The sequence below is a fragment of the Aplidium turbinatum genome, chromosome 18, assembly GCF_918807975.1.
Source record: "Aplidium turbinatum chromosome 18, kaAplTurb1.1, whole genome shotgun sequence".
In the NCBI taxonomy this organism is placed as follows: domain Eukaryota; kingdom Metazoa; phylum Chordata; class Ascidiacea; order Aplousobranchia; family Polyclinidae; genus Aplidium; species Aplidium turbinatum.
In genome coordinates, this window is record NC_137489.1 from 11,238,814 (window position 1) to 11,262,890 (window position 24,077).

At 38.3% G+C, this 24,077-nt stretch overlaps 1 protein-coding gene across 1 annotated transcript; it reads left to right on the forward strand.

The window, feature by feature from the left end:
* The first annotated feature begins 236 nt into the window (after positions 1–236).
* On the forward strand, positions 237–23,056 carry LOC145787333 (CCR4-NOT transcription complex subunit 6-like). Its single transcript, XM_082599059.1, has 13 exons — positions 237–293; positions 4,829–4,952; positions 5,290–5,476; positions 8,012–8,181; positions 8,393–8,517; positions 8,984–9,085; positions 10,789–10,943; positions 12,191–12,345; positions 13,461–13,539; positions 15,729–15,895; positions 16,364–16,482; positions 17,039–17,140; positions 17,767–23,056. Exons 1-13 carry the CDS (start codon positions 288–290, stop codon positions 18,256–18,258), a joined length of 1,983 nt encoding a protein of 660 aa, XP_082455185.1. The 5' UTR covers positions 237–287; the 3' UTR covers positions 18,259–23,056.
* The last annotated feature ends 1,021 nt before the right edge of the window (positions 23,057–24,077 follow it).

Consider the following 24,077-nt stretch of genomic DNA (forward strand, 5'->3'; position numbering starts at 1 on the left):
TAAGGCCAAAATTGAAAGTGACATTAACACTCCCCAAATTAGTCATGACCTTGCAAAAACGGAATGACGCATTTTCAACGGTTGAATGACTTATAGAGTTTTCTCTTCCCATTACAGCTTTTTGGAAGAATTCATTTGTTTTTTTCTACTTGGATTTTGTGGACAACGTTGCGGACAACTCAGTTTTTGGAAGAGGCGATTGATATACAATAGAAACATTACGACTCCATTTTTGAGGCAAACTTCGGTATTACAAAATCTAATTTTTCTGTATTCGAAAATTGTGAATGCAGGTATGTTCAGGCTATTGCCTTATCCTATTTTTGCTGTGATTATTGCTGCTAGAAGAATGACCATCAGTTTAATATTTCTTTTACTTTGCTTCGATATTTAAACCTGGAACAATTAATTGTTTGTTTAGTTGCATAGCTGAATTTGAAATATTAATACAAAGTGGTACCGGTAGCTTACTGTAGCCTACGATATATTTTTAAACAAATTTTATGATCATATCACACGGATGCAACCTAGTTCGTACCATGAACAGTTCGTACCCTCAGTTCGTACCTTGAAAAGATCAAGAAAAAAAAGCCAAAGTCGCTGATCACAGTTTCCGCAATCATTTTAAAATTTTCCTCCTGAAAAGATCATGAGAAAAATTAGCTCAAAGCCGAAGCTCGCTGATCGCAGTTTCCGCAAACATTTTTCCGCAGTTTTCGCTAACCATAGAGTAATCTATGCTTTAACCCTAACCTTCGCTGATCGCAGTTTCCGCAAACATTTTTCCGCTGTTTCTGCTAACCCTTACCCTAATTCTAACCATAGAGTAATCTATGCTCTAACCCTAACCCTCGCTGATCGCAGTTTCCGCAAACATTTTTCCGCAGTTTCTGCTAACCTTTACCCTACTTCTAACCATAGAGTATAATCTATGCTCTAACCCTAACCCTCGCTGATCGCAGTTTCCGCAAACATTTTTCCGCAGTTTCTGCTAACCCTTACCCTAATTCTAACCATAGAGTAATCTATGCTCTAACCTTAACCCTCACTGATCGCAGTTTCCGCTTACCTATGGATCACGGAATTAGAAATTAATAAAAATTAAAAATAAGAATTAAAAGTCTAATTCAGTGATCCATGGCTTACCCTGACTCTAACCATCGAGTAATCTATGCTCTCTAACCTTAACCCTCGCTGATCGCAGTTCCCACAAACATTTTTCTGCCGTTTCCGCTAACCCTAGCCCTCCAGTTTGTTTCAAATTGTTTGGGGAAACTCTGATCAGCGACTTCGGCATTGTGTTATTAAACTGTGATCAGCGACTTTGGCTTTTTTTAATTTTTTCTCTCGATCTTTTCAGGGTACGAACTGACTGTACGAATGGTTCAAGGTACGAACTAGGTTGCACCCATATCACACAATACCGCTACTGTATATCATTATTGCAACTGCCTCTCTGCTAGTCTGCTTCCAGATGTAATATTTTCTCAGCTGAATTAAACTTTCATGTTTGTAGCAATGTTATTTTTATGACATAAAAAGTACACAATGAACTCATCTTGTTGCTTAATCAATGTTTTCTGCATTACTGTGCTGTGCATCTTTTGGTAATTTCAAGTAATACCGGTAGTATCAATGTTGCAAGTGTGGCAAAATGTTAGATATAATTGAGTGACTATATCTATGGTGCATACATATTGTTGGACAATGGTATAAAAAAACATAACTAGGTTGCTTTTATTGCACTTGCGAGAAACCTTGTGTATATACAGCTTTAAACAAAGACCATGGTGTTTAACTTTAAGCAGAGTCTATAGTTATCATGCAACAGAGCCATAGCTATAGTTTTCTAACATGAAATACGTTAGTTAAACTGTATAGTTTTACAAATACAAATCCATACGTTCATCATAACAAATCTCGCATCAATACACACCTCTAAGCTCTTTTATTTTTTCAGCGACCAAGCATGACCTACCAAAGTTTTTTTTAACAGCCAAACTCTCCCCCCGGCTGCTAAAATAAAAAATCTGTGTTTTTAAGAATAAAAAAAAAATCAAAAGCAAAAATGTGTCAGCGCAAACAATGCCTTAAAACATTTGAATGTACAATGCCCTGAAACTTTTGCATTAGAATGTACTGCTTCCCAAGTAGGTATAAAGCTAATCTTAGAGTTTTTGTTATCAGCAATATTTCTCAATGGTGCGTGAGAGACTTTGGCTGGTTTGTGAAAAAGGTGACAAATGCGAGTGAAGAGAAAAAAGTTTTAAATTTGAACGTTAAAAACTGTTTACTTGTGAACGGCGACTATATATGGCCTATCAGTGTGGTAGTTTTGGAGGTCATTTAACAACTTCTCAGCCGCTATGACTACCAGAGCTTGAAAGGTCTGCAATATGAAGAAAAGTTGGTTCAACAAATAAGTTAAAATGCACTGCGATAAAATACGTTTATTGCAGTAATGAGCATCAGCACTAATGTGTGCAGCTGCCAAATTTATTGTTAAAATAGACCAGCCCTTTTAAAACCATGCTGATGAAAAGCTACCTTACAGTCATGCACTAAAACAAAATTTAACTTGAGTAAACTAGAGCAAGCAGCTGTGCAGGTCACATGTAATTTTATGCTTAAATTTTGACCAAATCCCTTTTTAATGATTGAAGATAATCCAGATAAATTCTTTCATTGCAAGACAATTTAAAGAGTATATGATACAAACTTGGCGTCTCATTGCCTCCAACCCTCGACGAGAGAAAGGAACTTAATGCTGATATGATACAAAAGCAATATTCGCTTTTGTATACCTCATTAGCTCAGGGGTTACGCGCTCGACTCAAGATCACATGGCGCTGGTTCGGCTCTCGGGGTGTGTAATTGAGCAAAGTATTTCAAGACTGCTCTCCATTCAACAGCTACTAGTGGATGGAATAATTCCCCAGCAACTAGAGCTGGGCGATATTGGTAAAATAATTTCGATACAATATTACCAAAAATAAAACGATATTATCTAAGTTTCAATATTTTACGGCGAATCGCAAAGCACGGCTTTCTACAACTGCATGAAAAACACACTGAGCACTGGTACTGAAATGAACAACATTTATTGCAAACAATGCTGCGAGTTAACTGTCGCAAACTAAAGATTTTTGGACAGAAATGTCAGCATGTTGACATTGCGGGATTTTAGGCACGATCTCTTCTTGGAAACAATTGAGCCGCTAAGTGAAAACACCTTTTCACTACTAACACTGGTGGCTTGACTGCACAGAAGTTTTCTTGCAACTTTTGCAAGTGTAGGAAAACTGGAAAAGTCAGTGCATTAGCTCGCCACCATGTACAGATGCAGCTATTCTTGTTGATAGTTTTTGATGCAAAATAGAGATGCAGCTGTGAGTAGCAATATAAAGTATCTACCTAGCTGTAGCTACCGTAGGCTATGGCCGCTACACTACGTAAATTCAGTCAGCTTGCAAGTTTCCTAACGTATTTACCGGACATCATCCTTCGCAACAACGCAACACGTGGGAATCAATAAGCAGGATTGTGTAATCACAAAGACTGCTTGTAATGCGTAAACAATGCACACACGCTTGAGGGTTGTCTGCGCATGCGATGTCTGTGTCACTGCGCATGCGAAAATGTTGCTATAATTTCAGTACATTTATAAACGATAAAATGGGAGCTTTGTGAATAAATATCGCTGCCGAAAAATATCGTATCGTAATATCGCCCAGCTCTACCAGCAACAACATTTCAACAGTCAGAAACTTCACTCTGTCAATCTCTGTAACCAGCCCTGCATCAAAAGCCTCTACAAGTATGCTTACCTGAAATAGTCTACCAAGGCTTTGCCAGTATAAAGATACAAAAAAAAATAAACCCAGAAAATAAAAAATCAAATAAAAATGTTTTTTTCCTATTGTGACAATAAACAGTATATACAATTAAACTTGTGATGTTAAAGATAGCTCGAACCATTAAAAAACTGCAATCATTGAACAAGGTGTTTCTTTATTACATCATCATCTGATTTGCCAAAAAAGAGAATGCATCCAGACTGTCTTTACATTTCATGCAGCTCTGCTCAGATGCTCCCTACTACTGAGCTATATCTATGCTCGTGCAAACAGGACAAACTATAACTCTTTATGAAAATGTGTGGATTTGTAGAAGTAATTAAGGCTCTGGTCTAATACGGCAAGATTGTGCTTGCGGATAGTCATGTCTTGTTTAAAATGGATTTTTGTGTCTGGGGTACATACTACATAACTTAGAACTGCATGAAAAGAAACCTACCTATTTGGGCTAGCTGCTTAACTGGTGCTCAGGAAAGCTGTCAAACAAAACATCTCTGCGGTTATATGGAAAGAAGAATGCTGATTGATCAAACACAGCCTAATCTAGCTCACAGTGATAGTCATGTTTTACTTTACCTCTATTGCACTGTTCAGTTCAGTAAGCCATAGCTCTAAGGGCGTTTCTATCTGGAGCAGCATACTGTGTTCATAATCTTGAGTGAAGTCAAGGGCTATAGTCGAAAAGGCTCCTCTCTGTAATCAAATGTACATGTCTTTTAAGTGTCTTGACAAAAGTACTCCCTTTGAGCGGTGTTGAGCCAGTGCTATATTGAACGTCGAACCAGGGATCTCACCACTCGGTTATGCCGCCGTATCACTACACTTGGCTCATCGGTATTGCATGGCTATAATATTATGTGCATGTAAGAAACTAAGCGTTGCAAGATATGTTAAATTACTTTCTTTGGTTGGGCTTTATCTCAACATATGTTTTAGTGTTTTGCTTATTTATCATTGCTAATAACTTTTAGCTAATATCGATGCCGAAGGATGAACCTACCAAGCATCGTAATGGGCGTCGTAAGACGCTCATTATGACTCCAGATGAGGCCAAATCAGGAAAGCAGTCACATTGGTCGGAATTAGAAATTACAGGTTTGTTTTATTAATGCTGTGATGAATGCAAAAATGTTTTACTATTGTAAATTACATCCGCCGCTCTCAAAGAAAGTGCTTTGAAGGATATATTGGATAGGCTATCCAGTATCCACATTATTATTATATTACCCTCATAACCAACTAGGTACAGTACATGAATAACTAATGAATCTAATGATAAACTATTAATGTTTGTAGTAGTTATGAAATGATCCTTCTAGAAATACTATTCAAGATCCGGTTTCCAGAGTATCTTCATTGTGCATTTGTTGTGACACAAATTCAAACCATTCTTTTGCATAAACACAGCAATCATAAGAAACTGTATTTGCAGGAACAATTCGAAATTTATCACCAAACATTTGGAAGTTGACTCATTTAACTGTGCTATTTCTTAACGATAACCAGCTCTCTCGCATACCACCAGACATAAAAAAATTGCAAAATCTGCATTGCCTTGATCTGTCTTCCAACAAATTACGAAGTCTGCCTGCTGAATTAGGCGACCTCATCAAATTACGGTATGAAAATAGTTTGTTTTTGGGTAGTTATATATAGTTGTTAAGCATAATTTGGCTTTGATCCAATGTTTGATCCAGGTGGTAGTGTCACTGTGTCAGTGTTGACATGCAATTAGTTAATTGTGCCTTTTGCCAAAATACCAAAGTTGCTATCTTTTAGTACTATGGTATTTCACATCTTCACTTGGTTGGTTGATGGTTCCAAATTCTTAAACTGCTTAGCACTGTAAGACTGAGTATCCCTATCATGAAAGATTGTATGGTACTTCAAGTTTGGCTTTATTACTCCACTGGTGTATTTTATCAAACTCACTCTGCTTAATATTGGATTATATTACTGGGAAAGATTTTCTCACTTGCCATTGTTTCTAGGTCAAAAATAAATTGTACTGTACTTTTAGTATTTTTGTTTTTTCATGAAACAATTATTTTCTTCTATTTTCATTGTCTTGGCTTTTATGTTGCATGTTTACAAAAGATAAAAACTTTTTCTGTTAAATGGCAGTACTGTACCTTTCAATTTGCCTTGAATTTTTTCAACCTATAGTTTTGTGTAAAGATTATGTGGTTATTTGTTTTTATACAATTTTTTCAAAAGTTTGTTCAATTTTTTTAAAAATTAGCAGTATATAGTTTTTTTCGTAGCAGTGGTACATATGTGCTGAAAGGAAGCATTGCTTTCTTTGTTTATCTTTACATTCAAAATATTGTGCATAAGCATGCAAAATTTGTTGTTCAGCAAGCTGTTATAAAATTTTACATGCTTGCCTAAGACAATGATAATAGCGTTTTTAGCATAGTGAAAACTATGCTTTGAAGCACTGTTCACCACAATAGCGCATAAAAACGCAAATTACTCACAAAGACGTGTAAAATAACACGTGTAGAACAGACGTGTAGAACATTTTCAGATGAATGTTAAATTCATTCATTGGTGAACAGCCTCATTCAATCTTCATTTCATTGACTTATTCTAAGGACATGTGAGCATAAGGGTGCTGGGATTCAAGTCAACCCAGATAGGGATTGCACCATTTTCAATCAGACTTTCCACTTTTGTCTAGCATGTGTGTTTAGATTCCAGAAAGTTTGTCTGCTCTCCTGATATGAGTCATGCTGCTGCAACAAACAGTCTGAGCACTCAACCATATCATTTCGTCATCATGGTTGCTGACTAGCTGTAAACTTTACAGCTGCTGAATATTGCCTTGTGGTTAAATTGTTCTCAATCGTTTTTCTCAAATTACTGTTTGTTTTAAATAATGCATGTGTGTTGTGTATGTAGGCAACAGTACAAAAATGAAATTTCTACCACATGCCTCGAATTTGAGCATAAAATTAATGGCGGGTTTTATTTAGAAACAATTGCTATGGACGAATTTCCAATAGTAGTATTGAAGCCGTGTGAGTTTGTGCCTGTGCTGGTTTTAGCAAGCTGATTTCGTGTTTAAACAATGTGACGTGAAAAAAAGTGGTCTTGCCACAACAGTGCATTTCTCACTAGAACGTGAAATGTAGAAAGCCGAGATTCACTTATTTTTGAAACAGCACTCTATGTTTGCTGTTATTTTGTCTGCTTGTTTCAAAGAATAATTGTCATCTTTTGACTCTTGATTTACTTCATTAGGTTTGTTAAAGGATATATATATAGCGTGAAATTGTTGATTTCCAAACACAGACAGATGCCAATCAAAGGAAACTATTTCAGGCAGGCCCCAACCAAGACATACTCTGTTTAGTGTGTATCCTTCTTTAAGTACAATGCATTCATTAATAGACCTGGTATAGGCTACACAATGCTAGGTATGACAGCTTCTAGAATCCAGACAGTGCACAACGGGTTACTTACTTGGTTTGTTTTTTTGTCAGCTAGATATTTGCTCAGTGGACTAATTTGCGTTGATCCCATTGCAGCACGACCATGGTTGACCTAATCTTATCGAGTGATCAATCAAAACAGATGAACGAAGCCATGGCACAAAACATACATGGACTGAGTAGCTTTCCGATTCAGTGGTTAGACAGCTGGTTTAGTAGCTGATTTCATCTTTAAAGCGCTTAACTATTTTGTTTTCACAAATTGAAGGAAAACGTGGTACTGGCACTTGGCAGTCTACTCTATACCAGCGTTTTTCAAGCTTTTTTATGCATGAAATCTTGCAAACACCAAACAAAGCCCCGAGTGAATTATATTGTGTAAAGGTAGTGCAGTAAACCCAATTACAGCTTTTGCTTTGTTGGACCGTTTACTGTTGCTGTGAAAGCGTTAATTGCAAACTACTAGTCTACATACAGACTCAGGCGAGCTTGCACAGAATTATTGCACAACCAACAAACATGTCTTTAGTATTCTCAGTGAACAACAAAGCCTCAGTGCGACGACAGTGGCGTCTTACTTTTTCGAGAGTCTAACAACGTTCAAAACGCCGAAACAACTGTATACCCTTTGTCACAGCCAACCGTTGTTGTACTGTACATTGTGTTCCAGGCATCAACTTATATCAGTACATGTTGCTAAGAGATTCTCTTTTGCAGAGAACTGATGTTGAACCACAACAGTCTTCGTGTATTGCCATACGAACTGGGAAAGCTCTTCCAGCTGCAGTTACTCGGCTTGAACGGGAACCCACTTCAGCAAGACATACAAAACCTATACAAAAACGGAACCTGTCGACTTCTTACACACCTTCTGAACCACTTGGCATGTGAGTGTTGCTGACAATGCAATGTCAAACTGTTTCACAATTTTGTTTATTAATTCTGAAGTGCATTTAGAGAATACAAACTGAATAAAATGTGGTTGTAGGTATTCGTGGTAGGGAGATCCAGTTTTCATTGCAAAGTCTTAATTTAGCTTAATGAACAAGCTATGCAAGTTGCTATCAATGTGTCACTAAGTTGTGTTCTATTTCTTAGTGACAACTCCGCTACCTCCCGAGAGAGAGTGGGTCCCTTCCTCTCCCCCGGAAAGAACTCAGCCAATGGCCATTTTTTCCGTTTTGTCTTACAATGTTTTATGTGACAAATATGCAACGAGGCAGGTTAGTATAACACCGTTTTCTTTTCGTTGATATTGCTAGCACTGTTAACGACATCCTTCAAAGCACAATTAGCCACGTAAAATATCAACATATGAACGAAATTATGATAGGCACCGTCAACGGCACGGTCAGGGTTTTGTAACGGCAGCTGGTTGGTCAATCCTGTTTCTTCCAGCTTGTGACCTGGGCGCCCACTGTGACCAAGGTTGAGATAGCTCGAAACAGATCAGCATGACTTCACTGAAATAAATGACTTTCCATTAAAAAAAAGTTGAAAGATGTATCAATTTTGAAAAAAAAATTAATATCTTGTCTCAGACAGCAAGACTCGTCATTCTTACATTGATTCAACATTTGTAGACGTTGAAGCAATGTAAAAGTGAGGAATTTTGCTGTTTGGTGTGGTTCGTGTTGCTGAATACATTGTTTGCGGAGATTTCAAGTACAGAAACTTTGATATTTCAAGTTGTACGGTTACTGTCCGCCTTGGTCGTTGAAATGGGATTTCCGGCGCAAGGTAATTGTGAAGCAGATAGAAGACTACGGCGTTGACATCGTCGCTTTGCAGGTAAGATTATGGCTTGCATCAACTCAGCTTACATTTGAAATATTTCTTTTGAACAAAACTTGTGTTCTTTTGAGTTGCATTCTCATCTAGCCTATTATTCGAACTTATCGCCCAGTGTATGTACAATTGTACATCCTTGCTTGCTAAGAAGCCCATAAAGACGTTTTCAATTTAAATTGCACTGTTTTCTAAAATAAAATGAGCAAATAGTTTTCTCTTTCATCGTGGGTTGATTTATGTCAGCCCCTTCTCCCCCAAAGTAGCTTGTGACCTCGCCAGCAAAATTTTTCGTTTTTTTACACAAAAAAAGACATCATTAATATTTTTACTTATATATAATAAATAGGCAAGTTTCGCCGGCCGGGGGTTTTAATGTTTGCTGTCTATGAAGCAAACTCAGTTTCTTTCCATTGTCAACAAACATGTTGGAGAAAGAAATATGGAAGTTGTTTGCCAGCGGCATAGTTCAGCTTCTGGAAGCAATTCTTATTAATGAAGTGCACAAGTTGTGCCGTGATTTATACACTTATTTGAAGCATATGATTCATGTCAAGTTAGCGGATGTTTCCAACTAATATTTCTTGGCGACGTTTCTGCTTTGACATAGCTGTTTGTTGCAAATTCCGTTCTCACCTAACAGAGGTTTCCCATTTGACATTGAATTATCGTCTGCAAACGATATCTCAATGTCAAAAAGACCAACTTTGCTAGCTGGGATAAAATGTTTCAATGGAAGCCAGTTGAGCACCCATTCTTTGTATTCCTCTTAACCATTTGTTCTCTAAGACCTGTCGCGGATAATTACGGAGTTTTACGTCACTACCTTTTTTGGTCATGGCTTAAGTTTTGGCTGTGTTTTTGTTGTGGAAAACAATGCTGGTTTTTAAACATGTTAGCGCTTGAGCCAAGTCGTGTCAATGGCGTTATCGTTGGAACATTTCTTTATCGAAATTTATCAGAACTGATAAGACTGTGAACTATTCCAGCCTGTACGTTGTTATATTGATAAGGTGTGTGTATAATGTATACAGCTTTCTCAGTTTAATCTACTGTGCATAACCGAGTGGTGAGAGCACTAGAACGGCAATCGAAAGGGCGCCGGTTCGACACTGCTCATGAGCATGCGACTGTGTCTTTGGCAAGACACTTAAAGGCATGCCTGAAGGTGGACATGAAGATTGGCTTCCTTGCCTTCCCGTCTACTTAATCTAAATCTTCAACCACCAGGTGTAAACCTGGATACGACAAACAAACAAAAAAAAACAAAAGTTTAATCTACTGTATATACTTTAGTTGACTAATGCAAACATTGTCTTGGAGTAGAGCAATATCCAGTGTTTGTGTCAGTTAACTTCTTCATGAAGTTCGTCGGTTTGATGTTGCATAATGTTAAATTTTCATAAAAAAAAATAATTGCAAAATAAGTTTAACGGAAGATGATCTAGCTGCTAGCTGATCGAAATCGATTTTTAGCTATTTATGATTGAACTGACTCGTGTGAAAATAAATTCCTTTGTATTACAAGACATGTAACCGAGTCGTTCATATTAAGCATTGTTGTGGATTTGACACCTATCAGCTAAGATATTTGATTTCCTTGATTCTTCCATATAGTTCTTTCTTTTTCACAGCCACTTCGAAAATAAGATTTCTTTGCTATATATATACGTTTCCAAATGTCATTTATTATGCTTTTATCTCAGGAGGTAGAGACCTGTGAGTACCATTCCCTCTTTCTTCCTGAGATGATGTCTCGTGGTTATGGTGGGATCTTTAACGCCAAGTCCAGAGCAAAGCACATGGGCGATGACGAAAAGCAACATGTTGACGGGTGCGCCATCTTTTGGAAAACCTCAAAGTGAGTGCTTGAGGCCAACCGTGTCTGCGATGCCGCAAGTGAACTATGTACAGTATATGTTAGAAGCTGTCTTGTTCACGTGCAGTATTTTATGTTGCTTAACGCTTGATTATTGCGAAATGGCCCGTTTCGGTGAGTCCGATTCGGTGAGTCCGATCCCTTAACGGGGGGGGTTTTTCAATTTTTTTTAAAAATTATCGGGTACCGTAGCCTAATTATCATTGCCGTTTTAGGGTTAGAGGTTAGGAACTCACCGAATCGGACTCACCAAATCGGACTCAACCGAATCGGACTCACCGAATAGTAGCAGACCCTGAATATTGTTCCTACAACGGAGAGAAAACTTTCTATTGTGGCGGTGATGGTCGGCATTTTGTGGTCATATTGAGCGCGGGACTAACCTGCCTTTGTCGTACGGTCGTGATTCTATCCAGTTGGCCGTCTATGCTTATGAGATATTTTGGAAAGCCACTTTATGAAGCCGTACAGCCAGCAAATCAATTTTTTTGCATTGATTCAACGTTCAAGGGCGTTTAATGGAGTATCAAAAACTGATTTGCTTGCTGGAAGTTTACACGTCTTCAGTTACATCGGTGTACGCAAATGTATTTTTTCTGAAATCAATGCAGCACTTAATTTGCATCTCGGAAGATTAAAACTATCTTTTCTGAACAACGATTTGCAAATGAGCGTTCCATTGTATTGAAATATTATGTTTTTGTTCTCAACCCTGTCATCTTTCCTTTTCTCACTTCATTGTTCTGGGGATTGCATTATTCATTCCACGCTCTTTACATTGAGTGTCATTTTTTTTATAGCCTACACGTTTTTGTAATCAATATCTGTTTGCATATGAACTTTCGTTTTGTTATACCATATCATGTCATTTTCTTTTTTTCTCTCCTTCTCTACGATTAAACGTCTCCTATTCCCCGTATTTGCGAGGGCTGGATTCCAGCAAATGTCTGCTAGCATTTCTCCATGCCACCCGGTCCTGAGACATGCCACGCGACCGAAAAAGGATCTGCCAACTGCAGACTATTGTACCCAGACAGAAAAATCCGTCATTTTTGCATTGATTCTGCAGACGTCTACACACGGTAAAAATGACGGATTTTGCTGGCTGGGTAGTGGGTATTGGCCACTACAAATACATCACAATGCTTATACCAACAATGTGATTATTTTCATCGATAGAAGTCGTTTTTTTCTTCCTTCACTTAACGCCAACGCAATTTTTTATACAGATTTTCTTTGGTCAAAGAGTTCCTTGTTGAATTCAACCAAATGGCCATGGAGAACAACGAGGGCTCTGAAGACATGGTGAACAGAGTCATGACGAAAGACAACATTGGCATCGCAGCTTTATTGGAGACCAACGAAGCGCTTTATGATAACGCAGGTACAGTACTTTTATCGCTATTGCTATTTCAACTCGAAGGGTTGCAAGCAAACCATGGACCCAGACAGCAAATAAAACGGTTGATTTGCTGACTGGGGATGTTGCATTTGATCCAATGTTTATGCTTTTAATTAAAATGTCAACGAGAAGGTTGGGTAACTTGCTAGCATATCCATTTGGTCAATAATGAGTGGTTTAGCTTTAGTATAATATATGCATTCGCATGACTCTTGGATGCTTTTGTGATGCCTATCATGTTTGATTTATGCTGCTTTTGCTGACAGTCTCAAGCTTTGTTTTTTTGCAGACGATTTATTTTTCCACCCATACTCAAATCTGTAATTTTGTTTTCACTCTGATTTAGCCGCTAAAGTTTCGTGTTGGGCTTAGTTTCAACGTTTTTGTAATAGATTTGACGATGGATTTAGTTGCTCAACATATTTAGCGTTTTACCTTTTAAAAACAACAGTTCAAGAGTCATTTCAAGCACAAGAGGTTTTGTCCGTGCTTGCAACGCTGCGAGCAAACTTGCTTTTTTATATTACTTCAACGTCGCCAGATGTTGAATGGTCAAAAAAGGAAAACTTTGTTACTGAGTTTTTTTTATTACCACATAATAAAGTAAAATGCCATCTGCAAAGCGTGTCCGCCTCCAAGGCCGGTCGATCGAACAATAAACAGGATTTTAATGTTTGCTTGACTAAACTTAGATTCTAGAATACGAGAGAATCTAAAAATTAGTTTTGTCGCCTTCGATTTAATTTCTTGATGTTTTGTGTGCCAGTTGTCATTCTGTCTCTTTTTGTACGTTATATTATGTGAAGGTTTAAAGTTCTAAACATTTAAAATCAATACAAAATAACCGGAAACAGCAGCTTTCGATGATAGCCACTCAGTTTGCAAAAGTTGCCATTTTTACATCGGCTCAACATTTGGCGACTGTTGAATGTTGATATAATTTGAAATGTGTAAGTTTTTGTTGTTTTTAAACATGCATCGTCAGTTCTAGTTGCCACATAACCTATATAGCTGAAGGGCAGTGATAGCATAAACATTTGAGCACTTGTTGAATTGTAATTGCTAACAACCTAATTATGGGTGTGCTTGCTTTTCAGGCTTTAGAAGCCCCGGAGACCATCCAAAACAGCTGGTATTAGTCGCTAATGCACACATGCATTGGGATCCTGAGTTCAGGTACGTTTGTATCTTCTGTTATGTTATATCTTACATGGTAACAAACTAGCATTCCCCTGCACTCGATAGTACCTTATTTTTGTGCACAATAGAGAATTTTGACAATCAGCATTCAATGTCGTATCGCTGTGCTTTGGTTTAATTCAGTGTATACTCAAGAGTTTTGACAAGATGGACCTGCCCCTGCTGGATCTAGAGATATTGCTTCTGTTAATTATTTATGAAATGCTGTCTACCGGCTTTCTTTAGCCGTTAACTAGTGGTTATTGAGTGTCTTCTGTAGTTTGGTTTCTTATTTCCCGTGGTGCTGTCGTTTCATTTTCAATACCTGCAGTGACAAAGCTTTGTTTAGCTTTCAATTCTGCTTTAGTCAGTGCTTTGTAGATTCACAAAAAAAAATACATTTTTATCCTCTTATCTATGTGTTGGTAGAAACGGGTCTGCTACTATTCGGTGAGTCCGATTCGGTGAGTTCGATTCGGTGAGTCTGATTCGGTGAGTTCCTAACCTCTAACCCCTAACCCTAACTCCTAACCCCTAACCCTAAAACGGCAATGATAATTAGGCCACGGTACCCGATAATTAAAAAAACAATTGAAAAAATCCCCCGTTAAGGGATCGGACTCACCGAATCGGACTCACCGAAACGGGCCATTCCGGGTAGAAACAGTGCATAGTATGCTACAGCGTTTAAAGATTAAATTGTTTGATTGATTGTTCGGCAAAGAAATTAGCTTGCAATTTTGTGAAGTCTGTTTTAAATAGGGTCTATTGATTTTCGGGAAAACTGACGTCTGTGTTTGATTGCTGTTAACAGCCTTTGAACAGACAATCCACTTAGCAACAAGTCAGGGCTTGCGAGCCTGTATCGATTTCGAGGGCCATTACACAACTTGAGTGGTTTGAACGTCACTATTTTTACGACTTTGCAATGAGACAAGCAAGCCAATGAAGGCTACATGCTGCTGTATGTGCAAATATAAACTCAGCACATCCTGTTGGTTGACAATGTCGGCGTCAGAGATTGGTGTCACAGACGGACAAATTACAATTTTAATACTCAAATAAAGCAACAAGGTCTAACACTTCTTTTCGTTTGATAGGTTCTAGGCTAGCTTTACCCTTGTTTACGCTCCAACATTGTGCTCCAAAACTTTTTAAATCCCACCTTCTTTTGTCAAAACAAAGAGTCTACGTCAAGTGGCAACCCAGCCAGCATACCCAGCGATTTTTTTTTTTATATTGAACCAACGTAGAAAGTATATGGCTTGCTGGCTAGCAAATGTTTTGTTGCAGCCATACACGTTTGTAGCCGCAGGCTTTGTTTTGTTTTGAAGACCTCGTTTGATTTTCTGAAAATGCTGACATATCGGTTTATGTTTCACCCTTGGCTATATTTAAATACGTAATCACCGTTTAAACAATCTCTTTGTTTTTGTGCTGCGTTTCTCTGTCAAACTTAGATAAAGTAGTTTTCAACCTACTTGTCGTCTTAGATGGATTTTTTTAATGATGTGTTTGCGGTGTTGGTCTACTTTGGGTCTGCTACTATTCGGTGAGTCCGATTCGGTGAGTCTGATTCGGTGAGTTCCTAACCTCTAACCCCTAACCCCAAACCCCTAACCCTAAAACGGCAATGATAATTAGGCTACGGTACCCGATAATTTAAAAAAAAAAATTGAAAAAATCCCCCGTTAAAGGATCGGACTCACCGAATCGGACTCACCGAATCAGACTCACCGAATCGGACTCACCGAAACGGGCCATTCCGGTCTACTTTAGGCCTAAAGTCTGTTGTAGTATAAAGTAATTAAATCAGCTTTTGCACACATTGCTTTGCATGTGTTTTGAAATGTGGTTGACGGTTGCAGAGTTGCAGACGGCCGTGTTTTTAATCTTATTTTGAAAATCAAGTGGCACAACTTATAACGCTTTAGGTTTTTGCACCCAATATGCTTGTAGGTTGTGTTGCAGTTGAGTCAATTTATACATTTTCACTTTTTTTAAAAGTGTGCTCATCTGAACATCACGGACCAGTTTTAGTTTGGTCAGTGTGCACATTAAACTAATTTGTTAACTTATCTTTTGACGTGTACTTTCACTATTTTAACGAATTTAGTTTACTTTTAGAGCAGCATCAATTAAAACTTTACCTTTCGTTGTAACATGAAACTTTTTTTTGGTTTCAGTGACGTCAAGTTGATCCAGACGGTGATGTTGTGCCATGAATTGAAACGAATCTGTGACGAGGCAATTCACAGCTTCCGTCCCGGCGGTAGAACAGCAGCCGGTCCCAACGAATGCCACAAGATGCCGTTGGTTTTCTGTGGCGACTTTAACTCCTTACCCGATTCAGGTACCGTAACCGAGATAAAGTCCGTTGTTTGAAGGATGCGCAAATTGTTATTATTGTTTCAGTCACATGATCCTGGTGCGACATTAGGCTAGCCTAGTTGCTGAAAAAATGACTCCCATTGAAATATGAGAGCCACTTTTATCCAGTGTGTAAATTGTGTGATGGACTGGTTAGCAGACGTAGAACTTGCTGAATGAAAGTAGTATTAGAAAAGAAACTGAATGCCCTAATCCCGATATCGCCTCAGTCTTGACTCTTGAAAGATGACGCGCTCAATCTTTTCAATGTTATTTAGGTTGGTGCATGAAATTATGTTGGGATAACTTCTTATGCACATATATTTTTTCATTTATTGTAAGAAGTTTGCACGGTTTTTCGAAAAAATCACTGCCTTAACGCACTCTTGCTAGGCGTAACTTTAAAACATTCTCTGTGAAGTTACCAATTTATAAGCTCAGCTTTTTCCAGGCGTTGTGGAATTCTTGCAAAGCGGAAAAGTGTCTTCAACCCACCAAGATTTTCGTGAGATCGAGTACAGCAAGTGCTTGAGCAACTTCGGTTCTGGTTTGAGGACCAACGGCATCCAGGTAGGGAGAACAAGTGCACATCATAATTTTAAGTATCACGGTCTCCCATGGCTCATTGTGAGCTGTAGAATGCTACGTGGTCACGTTTGCACGCTTACCAAGCAAACGCTCGTATGTCCGTTTTTTTTCATGATACCACTGGCGATAAAGTGAGTTAGCTCTGGTCAGCCCTCACTTTCTTTTTTTAGTTTGATCGGGTGACTTGTTTTGTTGACTGCATTATCAGCATTCCATGTTCATGCACTGCTCTTTGTTTTACATCATCTCAACATCATATAACGTCGAATCAACGCTCAACCGGCTCAGTTGGCAGCCAATTTTCATTAACAGTTCTTGTCAATGCCTGTATTTCTCAGAAAGTAACTCACAGGCTCTTGCTAAATTTGAAAAACTCGTCTTTTTGACATTGATTCAACGTCTTCAAACGTCAGATCAATGGAAAAAGGACAAGTATTGCCAGCTAAATAGCTCACAAAACTTCCGACTTAGCCGTGAGTTGTGACTGCGGTATTTTAGTGTAGTAGATATTGTAATTTAGCCAACTTGTATTTCTCAGTGCGACCCGAAGTCCATCACGCATCCTTTCCGCCTCAACTCCTGTTATAACGAAGCTAATTACCACATGCTGCAGTATTCTAATTTTACTTACGAATTTAAGGTATGTATTCACTGAACCAATTGCGCCAGTTTTTGTTTGCTGTTAGTAAATCATCACCTGCATGATGCACTTTCAGCACTGTCAATGAAATACTGAATACTGATACCAGCAAAAAGAAGTTGTTTACATTTATGTCGTTTCAACGTCCGACAACGTTAAAACTACGTAAAAAAGATAAATTTTGTGATTATATTTCTCACCAAATGTTAGACATACTTAACAACCAAGCTTCAGGAAGACTATCTCAACGCACCGTTATCTGGTCGTGTAACAGAACACGGTTTCCTCAGGAGTAAACGACCCTCTTGTTCGTGGAACTTAACGGGCGCTATCCTAGACGCCGGTCTCATAAAATTTTATGCTTTACTGCTTCATGTTAGCTTTCCTGAGTTATTTACGTTCAGTTGAGTAACTTACCTTTTTATTTACGATTGCGTATCGATCATTTTTGGATGATTTAGCTCACATCTTGCCCCGTTTTCAAATCAAGTTCAACTTTTAAAAAAAGTTGGCACATTGTGCTTCATTAAGAAAACGTACGAATTTTAATCTTAAATCAACAACCGTTTGGTGCTCGCCTTTTAGAAAGGGCTAAACCATCGCTACCACGTCTCAATTTTTTGCAGGGTATCATCGACTACATTTTTTATTCCCGCACGCAACTCAAGTGTCTTGGAGTTCTTGCTGGTTTATCTCCTGAATGGCTGAAGAAGAACAACATCGTCGGATTTCCACATCCTCACGTTCCCTCCGATCACATTCCCCTCGTCACTGAATTTCAACTTTTACCCCCCGGCCACCAACAAGGGTCGAATATGACCCAGCAGCCTCAACAAAACGGAAATATGTACAACAACAGCAACCACTCTTATCCGTACAGTCTCTATGTTGGGCAAGGTTCCTCAAATTTTCCGTCAACAACAGGATCATCGATGACTCCCAACAGCTTTCAGCATCAACAACGCCGTTTTTCCGCTACCGGCCAGGGAAATAACCGCCCGGGCTCGGCGAACTCTCTGAACCATAGCCCGATAAACATTTCGAATGGCAACAGCAATCTGCCTCACATGCCTGGTTTGGGAATGCCTGGCAATATGGGTTTAAACGGAAGAAGGTAGTCTTCTCCAAAGGATCCCAGCCATTTTGAAGGTGCCAATGTAGTGTGAGAGTTTATTCCCCGTTACCTGCTCAGATTGGTGAGTCTCAACGTTGCCGAGCGTACCATTTTTCTTCGATTGTCTTATCTGTGCAACTAGATGTTGTACATCTACCACTTGTACATCTTCCTAAATTTCTCTTTTTTTGCACGAAGTGTTTGTCTCCGCTTTCCGTTTTGGTTTTAAAATTGAAAAAGAAAACGGATGCTATTATTATGGGCATGTCGAAAATTGCTTCTTCGTTTGAGAAGCGTTGAGAATCACCGATCTAAGCTATCAGCTCGTTTGCTGTTGAGTAACAGCCAAGCCATTTCACCTTGATCGTGATTTTCTATGGAAGCGCCTTTTATCCTGCTTTGCCATTTCGATCCCTTTAGCATAGACCTTGATGATGAGCGAAGTTTTTCAACGGCAGAGATTCAATTCGTTGTCGTTTTTATATCCCAGCAGCATCGTCGTTTTAAATTGTGTCTGTGCTCTCTTCTCTTATGCAGTGCGTTCTCAGACGTTAAAGCGACGAGAACAAACACTTTTACAAAACCTGGTTTTACTTCAAGCGTGTTCAAACTTCATGCTTCACGTTGTTTGAGCATTGATCGTTGGACTTGATTCTTTTTATGCATCGTTAATCAGTGTGGGCGATTTTACGCTTTTTTAACATTTTAAATGTTCGAAAAACGTAAATCAACGCAAAAAATGTGAAGTCAAAAATTCGTAACGGAGGCAAGCCAAAAGAGGGGCAGATGACGGTGATTGCCCACGAAGCAAATTGGTCGTTTTTACATCCATTCAACGTCTGCAAACGGATAAACATAAACAACGACTGATTTGCTGTCTGGGTGTCAATAGCTTCGCTTTGTTGCGTAGCAATCTATAATCATCGGACTCAAAGCGGATGCGGCAATCATTACGTTCGCCTCCTCTTCATTTGAGGCAATCGCGTTTCCTGGCCGAAGAAGAGGCATTCTTGTTATAGTTATTTGATTTCAAATCAATGCCTTGTTTTGTGCTGGCAATATATCGGCACCCAGGCAAAAATCAATTGCTGTTTTGCATTGATTGTGAGATCAATGCAAAAAACGACTGATTTTTCTGACTGGGTGATTCCCGTTTGCGTAAAAGCAATGTTTTTGCGTCGGTATTTCTCGCATCGTGCCATGAAAAAATGTTGTAAAATTTAACCAAACTTTTCAGTCAAGCTACATGTGCTGTACTTAGCCTCATCATTTCAATTTTTTCTGTGATGGCTTGCCCACTAAGCTCTCAAAATTTAGACTTTTTGATGCGTACCCATCTTACAATTTTTTCTCTTTGTGCATCGATCAACGCATGGCAACCTTTAATCAACGGGAAAGTTGAACTTGCGTGTGTTTTTTTGCTGTATTTGTTAAGGAAAAGCAACTAGCTGACAATTTACGCGATTTTGTTATCAGCAAAGTTCTTATATAAGTCTCAAAAAGTGTTATTTTTACACGGTATATTTTTCACATCAGTCAACACTGTAACTTTGAGATTTTCAAGAAAAGAGGCATGCGCCGTAAGTGTTTTGTAAGCTAAAAAATCTCTTCGGTGCTGCCAGATTTCAAACGAATATTACGACATTGCACTTGTGATAGAACTTACTCTCCCCCATGACTGTCCCCGAAATGCAGTTATTTTGTCGATGCAACACAACTCAATGCTTCATCGATATAAAAAAATGATTTACTTCAAATTATCTTTATCGGTCGTTAACCACCTAGCAATCTCCATCATTTTTACGTTTGTTCAACGTCTGCAATTGTTAAGTAAAGGCAAAATCACCAATTTTGCTGGCTAAGTAAAATGCTCAATATCAAATTCAGGTATTTTGCTTTCTCGAGGTTTCGAAACGCAAAAAAGGAACGTTATGTAGTTGCACTGTACAATGTTATTCGCTGGAAGTCATTCCACTTGACATTTCTTGAAAGCAATATCACGATAGTGAGATTGCTGCTTCAAGTTTGTTGTATTGCTAACAAACGAAAGTAGATCTAGTTTGAACTACAGATCGCACAGAACAATACTTATAATCTTTGTAAGTCGTGGATAATTGGTAGAAAGTTTACTCCATTTTACCACAAACATATGAAAGTAAAAAATAACATAATATTTAGCATTTATTCAAACTTAGAAGAGACAAGAAAAACGAAGTCTCCTTGAAAACCGAAAGCGTTCGATTTGTTTTGTTATGTCTGAAATATAATTTTGAATCCTATGTTGCTGCTTTTGTGGCCCAGACAGCAAAGTCAATATAAACTGACAGATTTTGCTGTCTGGGGAAAGTTGTCCTAATGTTGAACATTGATCATACCATGTTAGCACACAGAAATATTTTAAAATAAACACTCCTGTTGCTATTTTCATAATTTAAATATGCATTGCTGCTTTGTTGCTAAACGTAACGTGCTGGAAGGTGTAATGAGTTTGACCCAGCCAATTAATCAGTTCTTTTTCTTTATTTTTACTTCTGCCGACGTTGAATCAATGCAAAAAAGGTTTCTTGTCTAACTGGAACTAGCCTATCAGCTAACCAAACCACGACTTGCTATTCCTATAAGATGACTCTTAATAGTGTATTGTCATCTGTTGTCATTCCAATTTGGATTCCCAGACAGCAAATTAGTCGTTTTCTACATAAAAATCGTCTGATTTGTTGTGTGGGTGAGGAAGGTGCTTCAAGTAATAACTGTGCAATTTAAAAAGTTTTATAACTTTATTAATGGTTGTGAAAAGAAGAATAAGCAAAAGTTGTGGAAAGCCCATTATACTTTGTCTAAGACGTCGTTGTCATTCTGTACTTTTGGTTTTGAAATTGTGCACTCAAGCATAGTTGCTCATGATAGAAGTGCGGAAGCTTAGGAAATATTTTGTTCTTTCTATCACATTTTGCACGTATTCTTCATCACAAACATTAGTGGAGTTCGAAGTGGACCTTCCAAAGCATCCAATGTCTACTTTTTGCATTGATTCAGCGTTTGCAGACGTTGAATCAATGTAAAAATGGATAAAAAAATTGCAATGCCTTTTTCGTCATGTTTTTTTTTTCTATGACTGACGTCGAAAAACTTTAGTACATTGTTTTGGTGCTGCAGAACACGTTACAATATTTCAAGCACTTTACTTGGTTTGGCATCTTGCGCACAGAACTTCACCTTTCTTGGCTTTTGCGTTACGACACGTTACATTAAACAGCACGATTTTTTTGCAACTTTCCAGGCAGCAAAATCCGCCACTTTTACATTGATTTTACATCCACAGACGTCGAATTAATGTAAAAATGACGGATTTTGCTTGCAGGGTTGGTGTTCCTGCAAATGAATGCACTTTGTTATGTAATATCAACAGTTATGGACTGTCAAGCTGTCGTGCAGTTGTATCATTCACTTAACACCAATTTGTCAAGTCGCGGTGTAAATTTGAACCGTCACAATTCACCTTGGGAAGTTTATTTGACCTTTTGATTAAGGTAGCATTTCATGACCACAAAATTGGAAACCTACTATTTCTTATCACTAAATAAGTAAATATCCATTCTTCATTAACTGTTGAGTTTAACAACATGGCCATTATTGGAGATGTCACTCAATATCAACATTGCGTTTTTGTCAATGAAACATTGATTTTTGCTATGCTCATAATTAGGGTCGGTTATTTAAGGAATAATTTTTAACATTTGTGTCACAGTGAAATTTTCCACCCCCATAGCCGTGTTGTCACTTTGGATGCTGCATCATTTTAACGATTTTTAAGAAACTATTCCGCCGATGCGTTTTACAGATGTCTATCGAATGTGCTGCTTTTTTCTTTGCAAAGCTTTTTGTATTTTAATCACGTTTTTTGTCTGTGAAAGTTTCTACAATGCAGATTTTTCAAAAGGTTTTTCTGACTGCTCACCGATTTGCAGCTTCACAAAAACAATTGGTCTACTTTCTAATGTTTCCTGTCAGCAAACCCGCCCTTTTTACATTGTTTCAACGTCTGCATGCGTGACATCAATGCAAAAGGGAATGATTTTCTGAAAGGTTTGGTACAGCGGTGGTGGAAGCAATGTTGCATTTTTGTCATAGCGTAACTTGAATTTTCTTTCAATCTTGCATCGTTCCTCGTGTTTTCCTGACTGTAAATTGGTCGTTTCTATACGTTAAATCAATGTAAAAAGCGACTGATTTGCTGTCCGGGATATATTCCTCCAACTATCTCACAGATAAAAATAATATCAGATTTACGTTGTTTCAATGAACCTTGAGTCACTGTCATGATTCCACGTTTTGGTTCCTGTCACAGGTTAGGCACATTCTTTGCTTGTTAGCTGCTGCTCAAACAATGCCATGATTTTGTTTCTCACGACAGTCTGGACAACAGGGTTCTGGGTCTTCACAACGAGAAAAGACCTTGAAAAAACCTCCTTTTTCGTACCAAGTGTTGGTTTTAAACTTACGAAATGTATTTTATATTTTCGGTTAAAATTCGACCGTGTTTCTCGTGCTTTGTTGTGACAAAATTGCGTAATTTGTCAGGGATTTTTAAAAAGTTGATATTTTGTATTTTCGCGTGGTTTTGCCCCTTGTCGTTTTTGGTATCAATGTCTCGATGGCTGATTCTACCCATGCCAAATCAGTCCCTTTTTTCATTGATTTAACGTCTGCCTGACGTTAAATGAATGTAAAAAATGACTGATTTGCTGACTGGGATTATGATTCTTTTTAGATTTTTCATTAGAGGACATCAATACAATCGTCCTTGTGCACCACAGTCGTGTGTCGAGGTTTCAGATTAGACAGCAGGTCATAGAGCCATCTATTGGCAGGTTGGTCGCGTGCTCCTCATCCACACCAGGGCGATAGAGAGAAAGCATTTCTCTACAAATCGGGCTGCTCATTATCGTAGCTTGCACTTCAGGTGAACCACAAGTAATCAATGACTGATGGGTTTCAATTTAATCAGGAAATAACGCTTCGTCTGTCACGTGTAAGAATATCCCAGCCAGCAAATCAGTCCCTTTTTACATTTACTCACATACATTCACATTCTTTTTTTTTAACGTCTGCAGACGTTGAATCAATGTAAAAAAGGACTGATTTGCTGGCTGGGATCCCACCGAAAGCTTTGATTTTGCATCACAATCCGACGTTCAGTTCAGCTTGTTTTTATTTTTGATCATCACAAGGAAAAACAATATATGCCAACATAGCAGATGTTCAGAAAAAGGTAGAAACGACAAAACGCAAACGTTATATCGTGCTTGATACCGCAATAGGATAACCAGTTTTAAATATCGCTAAGTCGCAACACCTTGTCAGTCTCAATTTTTCATCTCGGCCTGCAAAGTCCATTCTTTTTGCAATTATGAGAAAAGTAGAGTATTATTAGCTTGATATTGGTTAGTTACAAATTGGTTTTTGTGTTTTGGGCAAGCCACAACGATTCATCTTCGCTCTACGCAATCTTCCACACACACATGATGCAAAACAGTGCGTTATCTTCCACTGTTTCAGTTGAAGCTATGACAACAGACATCTAAAATCATCATGTAAAACTTACAAGCAAAAGTCTCTAGGCATGCTAATATTGGTAGTAAAATCCCTTCCAAAAGCTTTCTGCTGTTTAAGCAGTGAAAGTTTATTTGTTGTGACTAAAACAACCGCTGTTTGTACCAACCACGCAGGTGACTAATCACGTTTACTTCAAAGATCAAGGCTGTGAAGTCGGATGGAAAATATACGACTTCTCGATTTTTATCTGGTTGACACCGGCTTCAG